Raw genomic sequence first — 18,957 nt, forward strand, 5'->3', positions numbered from 1 at the left:
GCGATTTTTTCTGAGCTCAAAACTGTGTGTAGGTGTATAATGGGCGCATGTGACTTCTATATAATGGCTAGGGCGATATTCGTAACCTGAAGTCTCAAGCGGTATCGCGATGCGTTTGGTGGGGCACAGCGACTGGTAAGTGATCTGCGGAAATAAAAATAATTAAATTTTTTGTATTTGTTTTTGACATTTACCACACCCACCGATTTGGTATGATCCGGCTTATGACGCGCCATACGCTTGCGCACATTCTGTATGCCATAGGGCAGGTCCAAATCGAGCTCTTCATCGTTCTCATAATCCACTGAATTTTGATTGGGAGACAGCGCTGCCGAGCGTCGCGCAAGTTTCGTTTGATGGTCGCTCTTCGCGCTGAAATTCGTAAACGTTACAGCGCAACAGTTACATAATCAAAATAACAAACCACTTACTTTTCATCCTGTGCACCCATTCCACTATGCTGGGACTCGCCATTAGAGACCTCGTAATCGCCGCGCAGATTTGTCTTATCCTCTTTGTTGTTGGCTGCGTTATGCATTCGTGCTGCATGCTGATAGCTGCCAAATACTTCATTTAAATCTGATTTCTTCTTTGCTGCCGCTTTCTCCGCTTCCTCTTCCGTATCTAATGGAAAATCGTTGAGCGCCGAGCCGTGTTTGTCATTGGTTTTCGCCTGTGTTTCTCTCGTGTTTGTTTTTCCAATGCTTGCAATTCCATTTTGTAATCGTTGCTGCTGTTGTTGTTGCAAGTAATCACTGTATGCCATATTGTTGTTATTGTTGCCATTTAAATCATAAGCTCTGTGCTCATTATTATCAGCAAAGTATTTATACTTGGCTCGTTCGTACTGAAGTTGTTGTTGCTTCAGTCGTTGTCGCGCTGCCACAAAGGGATTAACGTTGTCAACAGTGCTGCCTTGCATGTAATCGTCATTGCCGGCGGGACGTAAGGAGATGACTCGCGAAATGCAGAACGACGTCGAAACAATGACGAGAAGCACCTGGAATGCGTGGAAGAATAATGGATAAGTTTTGTTGTGCAACAGAATCATATAAATAATAAAAAAAATAATAATTAACAATTAATACAAATGTTGTATAATAATTAAATGATATAGTATAGTAAAACCTACTTATTTTTACGTATTGGACTAAATCATTTTTTTCGGGAAAATTGGTCCGAAATATCGGAATCGAAATATTTGACTTCGAATTTCGAAATTGAGCTTACTTTCTTAACAAATATTAATAACAGTGGGTATGTAAGACCGGTGCATACTCTTGTAGAACCCCCCGAGGTGATCTGGTGACTGGTGCGCACAGTATACTGAAATTATGGAGGAAACACTTCTCCAGCCCGCTGAATGGCAGTGAAACCATAACGCCAGAAGAAGGCGAACTCGATTCCCCAATCGAGACGTTCCATTGCCCGACCATGAAGAAGTTCGAATGGCAACTACCTGTCTGAAGAACAACAAATCGGCGGGGGCCGTTGGATTGCCGTCCGAGCTATTCAAACACGACGGCGAAGAAATCATGAGCATGTATCAGCTTTGTAGAATATGGTCGGACGAAAGCATGCCCAACGATTCGAATTGAACTGTGCACAATCCACAAAAAGGGAGACTCCACAATCTGCGCCAACTACCGTGGGATAAGCTTCCTCAACATCGCGTATAAGGTTCTATCGAGCGTATTATGTGAAAGATTACAGTCCACCGTCAACAAATTGATTGGACCTTATCAGTGTGGCTTTTGATATCATCGGCCTCAACACCCGCGCCGTCAATTCTGCTTTCTCCAGACTGGTCAAGGAAGCAAAGCCAATGGATCTGGCCTGTGATCAAACAAACAGTCGTCGCACTCGCGACTTGGCACTCACGTCACTGTTGACAGTCATAACTTTGAAGTTGTAGATAATATCGCCTATTTAGGAACCAGTATTAACACCGCCAATATCAGCCTGGAAATCCAAAGCAGGATTACTCTTGCCAACAGGTGCTACTTCGGATTGAGTAGGCAATTGAAAAGTAAAGTCCTCTCTCGAACAACAAAAGCCAAACACTATAAGCCACTCATAATTTCCGTCCTGCTATATGGTGCAGAGGCTTAGACGATGACTACAACTGATGAGTTGACGTTACGAGTTTTCGAGAGAATGGTTCTGCGGAAGATTTATGGTCCTTTGCGCGTTGACCACGGCGAATACCGCATTCGAGGGAACGACGAGCTGTACGAGATATACGACGACATTGACATAGTTCAGCGAATTAAAAGACAACGGTTACGCTGGCGAGGTCACGTTATCCGAATGGTCGAAAACACTCCAGCTCTGAAAGTCTTCGACGCTGTACCCGCCGGGGGAAGCAGAGAAAGAAGAAGACCTCCACACCGTTGGAAAGACCAGGTGGAGAAGGACCTGACGTCGCTTGGAATCTCCAATTGGCGCCACGTAGCGAAGAGAAGAAACGACTGGCGCGCTGTTGTGAAGAAGACGGTTTCTTTAGTATACGAGCATCTACGAAGGAGAAATGTGCTATATTCCAAGTAACGATACTAAGATAGTTTGATCTAAATTTGAATATATATGTACATACATATGTATGTATACATCTATACATATATATATATATATCTGTGAAGTATGCATATTTGTTAGTGTAACGAGTTGTAGAAACTTTTACCTCAAATCGGATTACAATTTTCCTTTCAAAGAATGTCAAGCGAAAGAAAATTCAACTCACACGCAATTTCACAAGCATACGCGCACACTCTCTCACCTACTAGAAGCAGCTAACGCACAGCTTAGTCCTTTTTTCCAAACAAAACGAAAAATATTCTATTTTCCATCAAATGCCCAACCGGGCGTATGAGTGACAACGTGTGAATTTATGCTTCCATGCCTGCCGTATACCCAAAAGTGACTTAAATTTCAGCTCGGCGTTCACATACCCGATGCAAAAACTTTGCCAACACGCTTGTAATCGATGATTAAATATGTAAGTGCGGTCAAATCTTATAACCAACCATGAGAGGATTATGCGCAAGGGACACTTGCGTACAAGAACATACATGTGTATGCTTACCTAAACGTATGAATATGCATGTTGAAGGATTTCTTGCTGAGCAAACTATTTGTATGTTTGTCATTGAAAACAATACTTTGCGCAAAGTCGATAAGTGTTGACTTTTTTTTTGCTTTTGCTTTGGCATAGATTTTGCATGAGCGCCGCGCTGACTTGTTTACACGTACGTCCTGACCAAATTCGAAGAATATTTTGAAATGTATACGCCTGTCACATATTGTTGCACACATACACACACATATATACCTTTGTGCTACAAAAATGAGATTATGGCGAAAAGTTGTTGCAACAACTTTCATGTAAAGTTTGAGGCGCGTATAAACTATATTTCATGCAGTTGTTTGGAAAGTCTTTGCAAGTGAAGAAAGTGGTTGCCCGGAAGGTCGTGTGAAGTGTGATAAATCTTCAGCTAACTCGCTAGCCTTCCTTTAGACAGGTTGCTGAGTGGTTTCTGATAGCATTTATGTTTTCCGAAAAATGTTCCGAAAGCAATCTCAATTAGTTAGTATTATTTAATTTTAATATTATTTATTTTTATTTATTGTAGATAACAAGTTTAGAATGAGTTATCTTAACAGCATTCTAGACCATTGTAAGATCTCTTACAGATCTCCTAAGCAGATTCCTCACACTTTCTAAATTTTCTTTTTTTTTTGCATATCGATCTCTTTCTCTCTTTATTTCCATACATTTCTCTGTCTCTATTTTTATATCCTGAACAGTGTATATAAAGTTTACCACGAAGTTTGCTACACAATGAAGAAAACGTTAGAGACCCTATAAAGTGTACAAGAATATATAAATGATTGGTGAGGCAAGCTGAGTCGGTTTAGATACGCACATTTGTCTGTCTGTATATACGAGAATTACTCTGACAGTTTTTAAGATATCCATCTGAAGATTACTATATGACTTTTTCTCCTCAAGAAGTTGTTTATTTGTCAAAACCGCCGATATCGGACTACAATAGGATAAAGCTGCCATACAAACTGATCGACCAAAATCAAGTCCTTGTATGGTGTATGCCACTGCTTGACCAACCCTGAACTGTCAATGAGTTCAAAGCTAATATCACCGCTCTGCTTTCTGGATGGTCACTTCTCTGAAGGAAACTAAGCTCCAGAACAGTAAATCTACTACTTTAATGGCTGCAAATTCGGCTTGAAAAATACTTCAGGAAGTCTGTGGCTGGAGTTGGTAGAGAGCTCCTGACAGTAAACTCCTCCACCAAACTTCATCCATAGCTTCGATCAATTCGCAGAGAAGCTCACTGCCCTCTAATGGCTTCTTCCCACCCACAATTTTCTTGCCGTGACTCTATGGCCCAAATGATGAGGTATGAAGTCAAAGTGTGTGAAGATGTTCGAGTTTCGAGCCATACACCTTCCGATGATGTCTGCGGGCACTATGTGCAAGATTTCGTTAAATGCCATGGTTGGAGTGTGCACCACACATTCTGATAAGCGCCGCTCGTTGAACGATCTCAAGTTTCCCTGCAAGTGTGGTCTTTTCTAGAGCCCTCCACCTCATAAAAACTCCATGGAACATAATAGACCTCATTGTGGTGTCGTAGAGCCAGAGGATCACTTCTGGTGAGAGATCCTACCTTTTGCGAATGGCTCCTCTACAGCAGTATAAGGCTCCCACTTTTTTTCTCCCATGTCTCCCATTTATGGCAGCGGTGCCACTGGGATCTTGTATGTTCTAGTAAATAAAACCATCTCGGTTTTATTTGGGTATATGACGAGACCACTTCCGACTGCCGAACTTGTTACGACGCTGAGATACCCCTGTGTCACCCCGCACACGGTATTCAGGAACTTTCCTTTGACCATAAGTTCTACATCGTCTGCTTAGCTAAATACCCGGCAGCCACGATCTTCAAGTGTTTTAAGCAAGTCCCCTTGTAGAGTTGCCCTGCTCACATTTCTTCGAGCACGTGTGTTGCCCCATTTCCTTTCAATCACTCTGTCGCACATACTATAAGACTGAAAATTTGGTGATTGAGCTTTCATTCAACCCCAAGTCCGTCCAGAGCAAAAACGCTATTGAAAGTTTCCTCAATATCAAGGAAGATCCCTACAGCGAATTTCTTAACCCCAACACTATATTCCAATCATTACAAGAGATCACAAATTTTTGTAGTAACTTACGTAACTTACATTTCTTAGTAATTATCCCAGAAAAATGCTGCTATTTTTTAAAACACCAAATTACTTTGCTAAGCACAAAATCACAGTCTCAACACCTCATCTGTGGCATTAATGAAGACTTCAACCGAAACCTTTGCAAAGTTGCTACTAAAAATTTCCGCATTAAACTAAATCCTGTTTAGAAATGTTTTGTTATGCCTGGTTGGTTGGTAGCACACGTCTTAATTTCGACACACTTGCTTCACAGCTCTCACGTTTCATCTTTGTTACTTTCCCGCGGTGTTAAGTAAGTTCTACTGTAAAAAGTTATGTTGCGCATTAAGTTGAGATATTTTTCGAAACAAAAACTGCAAACTAAACTCAACTAACTTTGACAACAGTTGCTGCTTGGAGTGCTGCAACTTCAACTATTGGACAGAATAAAAACTAGCAAAAAATTGAAACAAAACAAAAATGACAGAAATAAAAAAATAATCATAATATACAGAATAGGACTGCACAGTGGAGTGAAAGATCAATTGGCGCCTTAATAAAATATGTATATATATAGAAATTTTTATTAACCTGACAAAGAGTCGATTTTAAACTAGAAGAACTCTTGTGATCCATTTCAAATTTTATAGTTTTTTTTTTAAAGAAAAAACACAGAAACTTCAAATTTAATGGGGAAAGTTCATTATCTTTCGAGAGAACATTCCTTTGTATTTATTTTTTGAAGATTAGCTCTTTCAAACGTTGGCCGCGGACACGTCTCAGATGGTCCATTCGTTGAGTCCAACTTTCTATGACTCGTTCAAGCATTTCGACTGATAACTGGCGATGATAATAGTGATGTTTTGTTCCAAGGCTGGAATTGAAGCGAAGTTGTGCGCATAGACTTTAGACTTTACATATCCACAGGAAAAAGTCTAACGATCTTGGTGTCTAATCGACCGTCCCAAAACTTGAAAATATCTTCCACCGAAGCGTTTTCTTACTTTTGACTGATGCGATAGGTGGGAAGTGGCTCGGTCTTATTGAAACCAAATCTCGCCGAGATCACGAGCTTCAGTTTCGAACATCAAAGAATCGGTTATCATTGGGCGATAAGGGTCGCCATTGACGGATTTTCAAGAAATATATTCCACCGGCTCACAAACTACACCAAACCGTTGCTTTTCAGCATGAAATGAATGGTCTTCTTCCCAAATGGGACAATTTTGCTTATGTCCATACGAATTGAGCCAGACTAGACCTTTCTGCTGAACAAAATTTGTCCCAAAAACTTCGGATCTTTTGGAGAACCCACAGAGCTAAACGATGTTGCTTGAGATGGTCGAGCGAATCGGTTTCAGCTTGCAAAATTCAGCTTTTTGAATTATTTCTTGAATTCAAATTTGAATCAGACTGATCCAAACCCGAGCAAAAGCCGATAATAAAGTTTTGTATTAAAATATGGGAAGATAATACTTTATTGGTCAATCCGGGTCAAATTTGATCAGATGAAATTACTATAAGAATCCTCTATATGGGTACATATCTAACTTTAACATAAGATTTTTAGTCAAAAACTCTCATAAAATTGTGGCAACAAATTCACGAAAGCAAACACTGTGCACTTAAGCCCACTTAGACCACACAAAGCAGGCAAAATGACATGAAATAGTGTTTGTTATTATATACCCTGCGTTGTTTACTAACACAACGACCACTCCACCTAATTACGCGTTGATTTTTTCAACTAATTCTCCTGGAGACAAATGCCTATAGGTCTCTGCCATACTTACGAAGTTAGCCTAGTTAGTTTGCATGCTTTGGCACTAGCATTACGGCATGCCTAGAATCCCTTAAATACCGCTACAGCGTGCAACATAGTTTGCCTAGAACTTTACGCTGTCGCTTATTGTGTTTTGTTGTACATTTTTCTCGACTTTTGTTACAGTTTTTTAATGTCTTGCTGCTTCACCGCCTTACGCCTTTCATATTCTACCAATTTGTAGTTGTTTTATTTTCCTCCTTTGCTCTGACATAACCCTCTTTAAGTTGTCAGCTTCGTTGGTCATTTTCAGTTAAGTCACATTTTCTTGCATCTCACCTTGTTTGGCGCTTACGAACTTGCATCATTTACCATTTTCTGGCACTCAAACTGCGCTCGTGTTGCCACCGCACTGCTTGGCCAAAGTGATGCTTGTGTGTATGTGTGTATTAACGCGTATATGTATGTCACGCGCTCACAACAATTTCGTGACCAATTAGTGTCATAGCCTGTTTACGTTGCCACTTTGCATATTATCTCACACACTTTTTGTATGAACAGCACTACATTTACCATCCAACCAGAATAACAAACACCAAATTGTCAAGTAGGAAAGTAAAATAAAATAAAATAAAAAAGGGAAGTCTTGTGGTCAGCAGGTATTTTCTTTATCCGTTTGGCGATTTGCTGTTCTACAAATGTTTGTTTCGTGATTTGCTGTGAGATATTTTTGTGATTTGCTTATCGCGGAGAGAGAGTGGAAGGAATGCAGAGTATTATTTCAAAATCGGTTGGTATGAGCTTTAGACTATTTTTGAAAGCTTTAAAGCATAAACCATTTGATTTTAAAAAAGTGAAAGATATTTTTTCTGAACTTGATTTGTCACTTTACTACTATGAGCAAAAAATAGTAAGATTTTGTTACACTTTGCTTTTTATACACTTCAGAAAGACATGTGTATACTATATATTAATGATTATTTTGTTGTGATATTTGGCACAGATATCACTGACAGTTATATCAACCTTAACAACAAAATATTTCGATGAATGGGCTTTCGCGCGAAATTTAAATTAAAAGTCTTACCACTTTTTGCCCATAGTAGTATATAGCAGCTATATGCTATAGTATTGAAGCTTATATATAAATATGTATATAATATATAGAGTTATAGGATGTTCCACGTTTCTGTTTTGGTGTTACAACATCGTAAAAAACTTAATATTGTGTATGTTCCTGAGCAAGTTAAGTTATAAAATATTCCGGTGTGTCCAGGCGTATGAGTAACATGCTAGTGCCGCTGAGTAGAAAGGTTTTGCTATTTGTATGAATGCATAAAAATTATAGATTGTACAAGCAGCTAGTGAACATAATAAGTAACCATTTAAAACCGATAACAACAAAACCAACATGGCAACAAATGGAAGGAAAATTTATGGTCTTTTGGCTTGTGGGAACTCTAATACAAATATTTTTTGCAAAGGTATGCAAATTTCGGTAAAAATAAGATAAAATGCACTTAAGACACTTAAAAGGTTACCACATTGCTTTGACACATATAATCACCTATTGCTACAACTTTCTTGTCGTACTCGCTGATCAACCACACAGCTCAAACATTTATCGCCACAAAATTAAACTTTTGTAATTAAGTACATATTTGCATATGTCGAATACTATGTGCCCCGCTATTTGCTATCCATTGTCCTGCTGTGCTTTTGAACTCATAATTGATTTATTGCCCCGTCGTTGGCGTCGCCATGACACAAAGGCATAAAACTCGTGACTCCTCGCCCATGGCGTTTGCATATCGCATTTGCCTGCATGCTGACTGTTTGACCGACTTGTTGCGTCTTGCCACAAGCTCCAGCGCGATGGAAACAATAGTAACAACAATAACAGTTTGACAGTGTTGCACTGTCAACGGTATTGACAGTATAGTATAACTCTCATGAGCCGATCGGATTCGTTGCCACCAACGGCTTTGAACATCAGCAACTTGTCGAATTCGCATTGTCGTCGGCGTTTTCATGCGTGTTGCTCTTGAGTTGATGTGTCGACCGCTGGATATGTGAGAGCGCGCGCGGTTTTGTGACATTTCGCGGCCGGACAAACGAGTGCAGGGATTTTCTGGATTGCGTTGGCATATCGACGTATGCCACACGTGGCTGATTGCTTGTTGTCGGTTGTGAGTGAGAGAAAATAACCTGAGTGGAAACGACTGTGACAACTGGACTTGAAAACATTAAATAAGTTTGAAGAAAATATTATTCCTTGATGAATTAGTCGACTTTTGCCAACATAAAAAAAAATTTAATTAGATGTCCTATCTCTGATTAAATAGTGTTTAGAATAAGTTTATAATTCTTATCAATTAATATGGTTGGCTTGCAGCTTCTCAAAGCAAAGTCGGAGTAAAGTTGCCATATAAAATTTTTTATAGTCTTATGAAGGGTCGAATACAGCTTTTACGATAATAAGAGTTTAAATAATAACGTGTAAAAAAAATGTTAAAGTTACCATATATTTTTTAAAAATGATTGTGGACACTAATTTTGCTGCTAAATTTTTCGCATATTGATTGTTAAAGTTTAAAAAATATTGAGTAGATTTGTAACAAAAAACATTTTTTAGGGTTGCCACAAGATTTTTGGCTCTGTCGTGGTTGCTAATATAAAGTACATTAAAAAGATTTGAAAAATCTTTGCCAAATTAAAAAAAAAATCTGTATAGGGTTGCCATATAATTTTTCATCATAATTTTTTTTCTTATTTGTTCTCTTTTTTTTTATATTGTACAAAAAAATTCTTGAAATATGCAACAGCTTAATTTTTCATTATTGAGCAGTTTGGTACCAAAAAGTTTTAGGGTGGTCATGTAATTTTTATACTCTTGCAATATGGTGCTACAGAGTATAGTAGTTTAGATCACATAACGGTTGTATAGATCAGCTAAAATTACTCTAGATAGATATAAGATGATATGTACATATATATACATGTACATGATCGAGATGGCGAGCCGAGTTGAGACCCGAGTGACTGTCTGTCTGTCCGTCCGTCCGTCTGTGCAAGCTGTAATTTGAGTAAAAATTAGGTATCATGTTGAAACTTGGTATGCGAGTTTCTAGGCAAAAAGTAGGGCGGAGTTCGTAGATGGGCGATCGGATCTCTGCCACGCCCTCAAAACGTCCTTAACCGAAAACGTATAAAGTACCATAACTGGGCACTCAATTACGATATAAAACTCTGATTTGAAACAGGGGTTTGCAGTAGCCAGGGTCACCTGTGGGCAAATTTTTTTGAAAAAGTGGGTTCGAGCCCCGCCCTCCAATAAGTTTAATGTACATATCGCCTAAACCACTAAAGCTACAACAACTAAATTCACTCAAGGCAAGTAACACAAGAATTTCTACTGACAGTGTGAAAATGGATGAAATCGGATGATAATCCCGCTCAATGCCCATAAATTGGTACTTTTAAAAACTACTAAAAGCGTAATAAATCATAAATAAATAATCAGAAACATTAAATTTTAAAAGGAATCGGAGTCAAAATTGGACGATGAGAGTGGTAACGCTCACTTTTAGGTGAAATCACATATTTCGAGATCCGTCCGACCGATTTCAACTAAATTTGGGGCTTGACATTCCTCTGACATTCTTATATTACACTTCGAAAATGGCTAAAATCAGACTACAACCACGCCTTCCTACATCTCATATAACACAATTTTAAATTCCATTTGATTCTTTCACTTTCTGGTCTACAAATCAAGAAGGAATTAATATAATGGAATAAAACCTTGCTGGAACAGGGCCTTTAAGGTATGCCACTTTATCACCAAAAATTTTCCAAATCAAACCAAAACTGTTTCAATTCCTAGATACCGAATACTTGGACCCCGGTACCTATAGTTTACCTTTGATAGAAAGTATCGATCGTTATGGGTGATATATAATTGAAATTCGGAGAAAATCTTTTTCTGATAATAGTATATGTATCTGTGTATCAAAAAAGGGTTGAATCGGATCAATGCTTCTCTTTGCCTCCATATACTTAATATAAAGATTTTCGAACTTCCAGGTGACTTTATACTGCATACATCGGCTAATAAGTATGTGAGTTTTCACAATGAAAATGAGAGAGCGTGTTTAACTCATAATAAAATATATTTTTCGCTAAAGTAGATAGAATAGGGAGAAAACTTTGACTTTAAATCGGGTCGACACTAAACCTAACTGCCATTTTTTTTATATATTTTTGTTAGCTCTTGAAGGAGTTTCACAGATTTTGATTCTTGAGAGTTGTACGATAATAAAATGTTCAGTTACACCCAAACTTAGCCTTTCCTTACTTGTTCGCTATGATTTTAGATTCTTGCAATTTATTATTTATACGATAAATATATTCTATAACAAGTGATTTAAACAAATGTAAACTTTTTGTGTAAAAATATAACTGCAAACTCTTACTTTGAGTTAATAATTGTAAAGAATTTATTTAATTTTTTTGATTTCAAATGAAATGAACTCAATTGCTCTGCATTTATACATAAATGACTTTTCAAAGAACTGTCATAACTAAATATGAATTAATTTATACACTTCAGCCGAAAGCCTATGATGCTAGTGCTGCGTACAATAGTTAATATAATAATTTGTTTGTTATGTTAGCTTTAATAAAATAAAAAATAAAATTTATACACTTAATTATTTTTCATATGAGTTTATGCCTTTAAGCCGCAAAAAGCATTTCTCTTTATTAATAAAAAATGCTTATATATTTTATTGAAAACGCAAATAAATACTTTTAAGTATGCACAACATTCCACTCAATACTGGAAACAAACTATATACTTTATTAAGTACTCCACTCAGGGCTTAAAATGTCAACATATTACACGCTTGTCACTTTTTATTAAACTGATTTATTTTATTATTAAATTTATCATAGCACTTTTCACATATCAAATAATGCCAAACACAACCCTGGCCATGGTTGGCATTTGATGCACAAAAAAATGCGAGTCTTTGACCTCTGTCAGAGCAGATGAAAGTATCGCTGGCATTTGAGGGCCCAAAAGGTCAGTCAGTGGTTTGAAATGGAAAAGCAAATAAATTTAATATCAAGCGTAAAAAAAGGCTGATGAATAGCAAAAAGTATGCTAGAAGAGCCAGAGGAGAGTATAAAGCGCAAATAGTGTGTGTTTGCTGGCAATAAAAATTGTTGAAAATGTAAAAATTTGCGTAAAATATTTATTTGCTAAAAACACATATAGCAAATATTATTGTTTGTCGCCACGTGTGCACATTTTACGAATTTCCATGCGCATTTTTTTCATACAAATGCCCCGCAATAAAAACGATTTTTTGCAGGCGCAAAAATTGCAGCGAATTAAGCCAAAAATGAAAAGTAAAAAATAAGTTCAGCCTACCATTAAGCGATACACAAGGCAAAGCCACACATGCTGCTCCATATATATATATACATACATACTTGCATACATACATACATATGTACATACATACATACACATTTACATACACATATAAATATAAATATATAGATGCATACATCTGTGTAGCGTATAATTCTAATTTATTGTCGGCTGGCAGAAAAAAGTCCATATATTTTTCAAAACATGTCATTGTTGTGTTTGCGCCACCTCGCCGCCGCCGCACCACTATGCTTGCGCTCGGTATTTGCGGGCTGCCATTTTAAATTGTTTCAATAGTTTGCTGACACACTCCGCATAACCCAACTAGCGTGTGCCGTGCAGTTGTTTAGCTGTTTGTGTGTGGGTGGGCAACCCTGGTACATTGCTTACATCGTTTCACTTGGTTACTCATACGCCCCCGCACACATAGCACTTGGGCTGTCACTCAAGCGTTGCTGTTGATTTGAATTTACTTTTTTTTAAATTTTTTTTTTTGTTTTTTTTGTATTTTTTATTTTTTATTGTTTTTGTTTTTTTTCTTATTAAATAACAACGCATTCAATACATCAACAAACAATAGCGAATAACGGTGCAAGCGCAACAAATAAAAGTAAAACATTTGCAAAATAAAAATCTGTGAAATTTTCATTTATTTGCTGTTTTCCCCCTTCACTTTCGCTTTGCCTATTACAATTTTGCCACACATGCAAGTCTGTGCTGCTACCAGCATTGCTGCTATTGCTGATTTGATTTGGGATGAAAATATTTTTCTTGGCGTTTATTACATTTCTGCATCTCGGCAGTTCGCACGGCATGGCACAAACACACACATGCACGCATATATGCGCATGTAAGCACTTGCGCACAGCTGATACACATTTAACACGCTTGGCACTCGACATGGCAGCACCGCGTAACCCCCTGCGCTAACAACAACTAGAAACACACACACGCCCACATACAAAAACACACACATATGCAGCGTTATTGCAGGCACATCCTAGCGCACGCCGCTATCCTTGTTAAGTTGTGCGTAAAATCACAATACCAACAACAGCGCAGTGCCACAAGGCCTGCCACACATGGCGGTAGGCAAGCATCGCTTGTTGTGTACAACAACAATAAGTAATAACAAGCGCCTGGCATATCGCTGTGTGGCAGTGGCAACAAATTGAAAAGAAAATGAACTGTAAACCTTCATCAAGCATATTTCATAGACTTACCAGCACGCACTCACTACCCGCTGCACGGTGTGTTGCGCCACGTTGGCTGCTGTGACACGCGGCATTTAAATCTAGCTGCTAGCAGTAACGCTCTGTGGGGAAATTCCACTAAAACGATTGTATTTTGTTAAAAATATATATTTCATTTGCTGTTCGGCGCTGAATTGCTGAGGGATCTATTGCCTATGGCACCGTAAATTCTCATATTTCCTTGCACTTATCGAAAGGTATGCCTCAGTCCTAATGTATGTGTGTGCCTGTACCCTAGTGAATGTGTGTAGCTGTGTGGTTGTGTAACTCAGTTGAGTTCGCCTAAAAGTGTCGATTGCCGCAAACCATGACAAATGTTCCAATAACGCTCTGGGATCATATCACTACAAGAATGCGGGTCAGGCTGCAGGCATCCGATTATTACATAGGTCGATTTTTGTTTGATTCAGGAAGGAATTACTTAAGTGTAAAGTAAATATTGTGTGTCATAAAGTCGTTGGTGCGTTAAGAATAGGGTGTTTCGTTGTCAATCCCTTGCGGTGCTGCTCTTTTGCCATTTACTGTTGCTCCGTTTTTTGTTTGTGTCTTACGTAGCAGAAAAAGTGCTCGCGTGGGAAAAAATTGCGCTCAAATATTGGTTGGAAGAAATGAAATGCCAGGAAATGCTTTTAAGTGATTGTTCGCACAGTTTTTGTTTGCAGTGAGTTTTGTTTTTATTATTTTTCTTTGCAAGTTTGAAATATTTTACCGTTATGGGTTTTTTGTTTTACATGGCGATGAAGCGTATTAGAATGACTGGTGCATGGTTGCAGAGATTAAGTGATATGTTTTAAGTATATATGTAACTAACAGCCGAGCGATTTTCTGCTCGACTTGCACTCCTGCTCTCTGTGAGCACTCATCAGCAACTCCGTATAACGGAACTGGGGGACGGCATGCGTGAGCACGAAGGACTTTAAGAGCTTGCTTTCAGTGGTAATGCTCGAAAAGTTTACGAAAAGATGCGGCAACCACCAGAAGGTTTTAAGACCGGAGCATACCCTTGTAGAACCCCCAAAGGTGATCTAGTCACCGATGCCCAGAGTATACTTAAATTATGGAGGTACCACTTCTCCAGCCTGCTGAATGGCAGTGGACGTACAACGCCAGGTGAAGACGAACTCGATTCCCCAATCGATGACGATGGAGCAGACGTTCCATTGCCCGACCATGAAGAAGTTCGAATAGCAATTACCCGCCTGAAGAACAAAAAAGGGCGGGAACCGGTGGATTGCCGGCCAAGCTATTCAAACAGGGCGGCGAAGAACTGATAAGGAGCATGCATCAGCTTCTTTGTAAAATATGGTCGGACGAAAGCATGCCGCTACAACAACAACAACATAGGAATTTAAGTGTGCTCTGCCCAATCCACAACAAGGGAGACCCTACAATCTGCGCCCACTACCGTTTTATCAAGCGTGATGTATGAAAGCTTAAAGTCTACCTACAACAACTGAATGGACTTTATCAGCGTGGCTTCAAGCCGGGATAATCAACTATTGAACAGATATTCGCCATGCGCCAAATCTTGGAAAACCCGGTAAAAGAGAGGATCGACACACAGCACTTCTTCGTCGATTTTAAATTTGCTTTTGACAGCAGGAAAAGAAGCTGGCCTTATGCCGCTGTGTCTGAGTTCGGTATATCTACAAAACTTATACGGATATGTAAACTGACGTTGAGGAAATCCATTAGCTCCGTCAGGATAGGGAAGAACCTCTCCGAGTTGTCCGATATCAAACGAGGTTTCAGACAAGGCGACTCCCTATAGTGGGACTTTTTTTAATCTACTCTTAGAAGAAGCCCAGAAAACAGTCAAACAAGAAACTTCATCTGACAAACCGGCTCCAAAAAGGTGAAGCATTCGCTAGATCTCTAAAGGGCTACACATTTATAAGACCCACCAGGCGTGAATATATCGATTATAAGAAAGAAGTGATCTTTCATCATAACAACGCACCGTATCAGTCCTATGCTGTCTGCATAGCTAAGTGGATAGAATTAGGCTATGAATATCTATCTCATCTACCGTTTCCTCAAGATTTCGCCCCGAGTGATACAACATTTTAGACATGAGTTAAAGATTATGGTGCAATTCTTGGCCATGAACATAGAAACTACGATAAAAAATATATCGAAAGTTTTCTAAAATATTGACGTTTTGTAGACAACAAATTTTTCTTTTCTGTAGATGGGAGGCTTAAGTTTTTAGATTTCTTTCAAAAGACAGCTAAAGTAAATATACCTCTTTGACTTTTTTGCGTTTTCCTTCTTCTGTCCAAAAGTGAAAGGTAAGACGTCTTCTGAGTTACTTGTTCTTAGCAAGGTTCATCTCGCCGCAATGGTGAGTGTTCTCAATGGATACTATTGCAAAAGCTGGTTGGAAGAATTTGAGGTGGAATCATTTAGATACTTTTTTCAACTGTCTAGATTTTTCCGCAATGAACCTGTCGAAGTGGCTGGGGTTGATATTAGCCTTCTAAGCCAATTTTTGGTAGATTCAAGGTGCTTAGTCGGTCCATAAGGGTATCTAGGAGTTGTTGGATCCTGGCAGTTGGATACGTCTGGTACGACGATCAGCTTTACGACCTAACCTAACATAAGCATATCTCTATCTTCTTGGAAAAATATGTGAACTACTACCAAATTAAATATGTCATAATACTATAATGAAACGAGAGCCTCCTCCCTCAACAAGTTAATTTTGATAGCAAAAGTCTCAAAGTAATCTTTAGTAAAATCAGAGCTTACTAAAGTGGTCTATGAAATTTACAAGTGTGTATAAATACTTACGTATACCGGTAATTACGAAAACCAAACTTCTGCAAATTAAAGTAAAATTACTTAACAAACGCTCGTTTGCGCCTCTTCTATGCATTCACTTTGAGCGCTATCTTTTTCTCTCACCACCAACAACCAGTGACAACTTGTAAATGCGATGGTCAATTTGAGTTTTCTAACACATAACAAGTGGCTGCCAAGTTTTTGCGCATTTTTGTGATTTTTATTTGCCTCTCTTCTCCTGTCAGCAACAATCTACAACGAGTGTTTGTTGTTTTTGCAACTATTATAGATATGTATTTTTAAAATGCACTCTCTTTCCATTATTGCGCTTTCTAACGTCTGCTTTTGTAGTTGTTGCGATTATTCTATGCTGTATGGCAAATGGCCACTTGTTTATTTCGCATATTCGGAATTTTCATCCTTTTGCACTGCAAAAGTTTAGATTACACGACAATTTGCAATTGCAATTTACAGTTGCAGGCGACAGTAAACTTGTGAGTCTGTAGGTATTGCCAATATACGTTCACAAATATGTGCATAGAAACTGTTGCTGAGCGCACGCACACACACACTAACACGAAGACAAGCAATCGCACTCAAATGAAGGACACGAGCACTCAAGTGTTCTGCAATCATTGCATAGTTTAAAGTTTGCCACATTGTTGCAATTTTCACCAGCACTTTTTTTCTACATTGTTGCTCGTTGTTGCTGTTGTTGCTGCTGGTTTGCTTTTATATTCGCATTTGTTGCTCTAACGGTTATTGTGTTTATTATGGCTCGGCAGCAATGTGTAAATGTAATGCCAGACCATTAAATGCCTGCCGATTGCTATTCATTGCCCAAGTAAATGCAGTCGGCTCCATATCCTTACGGTATATCTATTACTTGGTTGGCTTCTCTGCTTCAAGTCAGTTGCGGTTAATTTATTTTTGTTGATCGAAGTAGAAGTACTAATACGGATTTATTAAATGTTCTCGGTTCAGTGTGGTTATGATTATTATTTCTCTAATGAATACTTTTTATTAATATTTTATTACCCTTTAGTATAAAAATTACAAAATGTTTTATTAATTAAAAAAAACTTAATAATAGAATTTTGGTTTAGTCTGGAATTTCAAAAAATATGTTCGTTTTTCTTTGTATTTGGAATGTATATGTATTTGGTAATCGCTATAGATGTTCAAAAATGAGTGAAAATAATGAAAGAATTCACTATATTTTGAAAGTTTTGTATAAAAAAAGGAAGAATACCACGCAAGCTACCAATAAAATTTATAAAGTTTACAGAGACAACAATTATTCGCTCGCTTGCGTTCTGGAAGTTTCGATGTGAAAGATGCGCCTCACTCTGGTCGACCGAATGTGCAAAAAAGATCATCGTCCAAGCGTATTGAAGGTCAACAAATGATCGCAGGATTTACGCTTCTAAAGGTTACGCAGAGTGTTTGATGGGATTGGAAAGGAATCATTCAGTATGAGTGGTTCCAGCCTTGACGAATGATCGATTCAATATTTTACTATCAGCAACTGAAGAGATTGAAACAAGCAATCGAAAAAACGGCCAGAACTGATCAACAGAAAATGCTTCGTCTTCCATCAGTACAACGCTAGACCACAAACATCTTTGATGACTCGGCAAACACTGGAAAAACTTGGCTGGGAAGTTTTGATGCATCCACCATATAGCCCTGACCTTCCACTATCGGACTACCATTTGTTTCTGTCAATGCAAAACTCACTTAATGGAGCGAAGTTGGCTTAAAGAGAAGCATGTGAAAATTACTTGTCGTAGTGCTTCGCCGAGAAACCAGAAAAGTTTTACACTGAAACACGAAAATACTTTTTCGACTGCCCAATATTATAAAAAATTTTCTGAAAATTTGACTGTAATCGGTCCCAAAACTTTAAGAGCGTTTTTCTCCAAACGCTTTCTCGAAACGTTGCATTCGCTGACGGCGAAGAAAATTTTTTGCAAACGAGAGAACCAATGTTCTTGAAATTCTCTCACGAGTTCCTAAGATATACATATTTGTCAGGTAATCATCGAAGGAGGAAGATTTTTGATTATAATTTCGATTGTAATTTTTTTCACAAAAAATTTTAGGGAGCTATAAATTTGTCCAAAATTTGGACTACCTGTATTACCTGTATTCAACAACTTTAGGAATATATTTTTTTTGGTTTTTGGATTTAAAATAATTTATTTACTATTTTATCACTTTAATTGAATAACAAATTTGTAGCAGTTGGCAACACTTACGAAAATATTTTTACTTTGTAGGCTGTATTAAACCGATTTGGTGGGATACGCATACTTCAAAAATATGTTTCTCGCAAAGATTTATAATTAAAAAAATTAAAATTTGTAAACAGCTGGCAACCCTTCCTAATATATGTTTTAACTGAAAGGTTTCTAAAATCTATTCAAGTTGATGTCCATATTGTCTTTTAACAATTTCACTGCATTAATTTTTTTTAAAAAGGTGGCAACCCTGTTCAAAAGTAT

General features: G+C 38.0%; 1 protein-coding gene across 3 annotated transcripts in view; it reads right to left on the minus strand.

Moving 5' to 3' along the window:
- Positions 1-18,957, minus strand: part of LOC105226251 (uncharacterized) — a 101,649-nt gene that overhangs the window by 646 nt on the left and 82,046 nt on the right. For all 3 annotated transcript variants that reach the window (XM_049453120.1, XM_049453119.1, XM_049453121.1), the window contains exons 3-5: positions 432-1,000; positions 204-372; positions 1-144 (exon numbers count right to left, since the gene is read on the minus strand). In XM_049453120.1, the coding sequence (XP_049309077.1) occupies positions 1-144; positions 204-372; positions 432-1,000 (882 nt within the window). The remainder of the gene's footprint in view (positions 145-203; positions 373-431; positions 1,001-18,957) is intronic.

The sequence above is a fragment of the Bactrocera dorsalis genome, chromosome 3 (assembly GCF_023373825.1).
Source record: "Bactrocera dorsalis isolate Fly_Bdor chromosome 3, ASM2337382v1, whole genome shotgun sequence".
NCBI lineage: Eukaryota > Metazoa > Arthropoda > Insecta > Diptera > Tephritidae > Bactrocera > Bactrocera dorsalis.